General features: G+C 33.3%; 1 protein-coding gene across 1 annotated transcript in view; it reads left to right on the forward strand.

Moving 5' to 3' along the window:
• Positions 1-1871, forward strand: part of LOC107667876 (pikachurin-like) — a 26052-nt gene that overhangs the window by 2895 nt on the left and 21286 nt on the right. The window contains exons 2-3 of the mRNA XM_016459606.1: positions 734-843; positions 1471-1557. Of these exons, the coding sequence (XP_016315092.1) occupies positions 734-843; positions 1471-1557 (197 nt within the window). The remainder of the gene's footprint in view (positions 1-733; positions 844-1470; positions 1558-1871) is intronic.

The raw sequence follows: 1871 nt of genomic DNA on the forward strand, positions 1-1871 counted from the left end.
CACTATTCTGCAGTAAATAGTATATATAAATTTGTTTACAATATTGTGCACAATATTTAAATTTTCTAGTATGCATACAGAAAAATACTGGATTAGCTTCTGCATTTTCCAAAGAATGAGAGTCCAAACAGCTGATAAAAACATCACAATAATCCACAAGTAATCCACACCACTCCAGTCCATCAGTAAACGTCTTGTGAAGCAAAAAGCTGTGTGTTTGTAAGAAACAAATCCATCATTAAGGCATTTTAACTTTAAACTTCTGGCCAAAATACAAGCTTTATTATCCATAATAACGCTTCCTCCAGTAAAAAAAAAAAAAGTCTGTCTCTTGTTGTCCTCTCACATTAAAATCCACCCACGTATTCATTAAGAACTGTTTTGGACTGTTTTTGCTTGTAAACGCTGCTTTATCTGTGCATATTTTTCCTCCTGATTCGGACGAGATGACTTTTTCACTGGAGAAAGCAATACTAGGGTTTTCGCAGTGCCATAGAAGAGCCATTTTAGGTTCAAAGAACCATTTTTTTCTTAAGGGAAGAACATTTTAATATTCTAAGGAACCTTTTCCACTCTGAAGAACTTTTTGTGCAATAGAAAGATTCTATGGATGCTAAAGTTTCTTCATGAAACCATAGATTCCAATAAAGCACCTTTATTTTTAAGAGTGTACTGTACATATAAACTAATGAATGCTACAATGTTGATTTTGTTGTCCTGTTGTTGCTGTCAGAGAGGTTAAGTCCACCGCTGGACATTCAGCTGGAGACGGTGAACTGCACTGCATTCAGTGTCTGGTGGAAAATGCCCCGTAGACACGTCAGCACTATCACTGGCTACAAGGTACAAATCTTGCCATCTTTTTAAATCATAAAATTGTGCCTTAACTATTAAAATAAAAAAATAAAAGCCTTCAGTTCATGCCTCTCTGCTAATTGCATATTGATCGTTTGATTCCCATTGTTCATTATATGTCAAAGATAACTGAATAACAAAGACACTGCTGCTCACTTATTTGATCAGACAAACCTTTTTTTTTTCACTGAAATGGGCCTGGTATCAGTGTTCACCGTCAGGTCCAGTCATACTGAAGCTACATTCAGTAGTGTAGAAATGTCACACTTCTCCTTTAATTACTGACAGAAGTGTTTACTTATGACCTACTGCACATGTGAAGAAGTAAAGCACTTTGGGTTTTTCCCTTTTATCCTATTTGTAGAGACAGTTGGAGGTGTCTTCATCTCTGGTTGCTGTTAGGTTACCAAGCATCTCTGTGTTAACATGGTAATGCTGTTATGGTTGCTTATGGGATAAAACCCATCAGTTATCAGTCTGTTGCCAGATCGTACTTCCAAGCTTCTCAAGGCTCTCTCATTTTTCTTATGATTTGCCCACTGTAATGAAAGATTTAAGAACAATGGTCCATTCCACATGATGTTCATGTAAATATTTATTTATTTTAATGACCAGGTGTTTTACACGGAGATGAGGAATAATCGTCCGACCAGCAATACTGTTGCCCTGGAAGTCCCATTGAATTTGGAAATGCTCACAACTGTATGTCCCACCTATTTATGATGATTATGATTATGCTTGTTATTATTAATAATAATAATGTTATTGTATAGTTATATGTAATTTATTATATGAATACATTTGTTTATTTTTATAATTATTATATTTATAATAAATATATTATATTTATAATAATAATAATTATTTTTATAAATATAAATTAGTATACATTTCAAAGTATCCCTTTGCATATTTTATCATATCATAAAAGTTTATATAGAGAAATGAATGTCAAAGAGCATGTACATTATCTATCTATCTATCTATCTATCTATCTATCTATCTATCTATCTGTC

The sequence above is a fragment of the Sinocyclocheilus anshuiensis genome, unplaced genomic scaffold (assembly GCF_001515605.1).
Source record: "Sinocyclocheilus anshuiensis isolate Anshui unplaced genomic scaffold, SAMN03320099.WGS_v1.1 scaffold2285, whole genome shotgun sequence".
Taxonomy (NCBI): Eukaryota; Metazoa; Chordata; class Actinopteri; order Cypriniformes; family Cyprinidae; genus Sinocyclocheilus; species Sinocyclocheilus anshuiensis.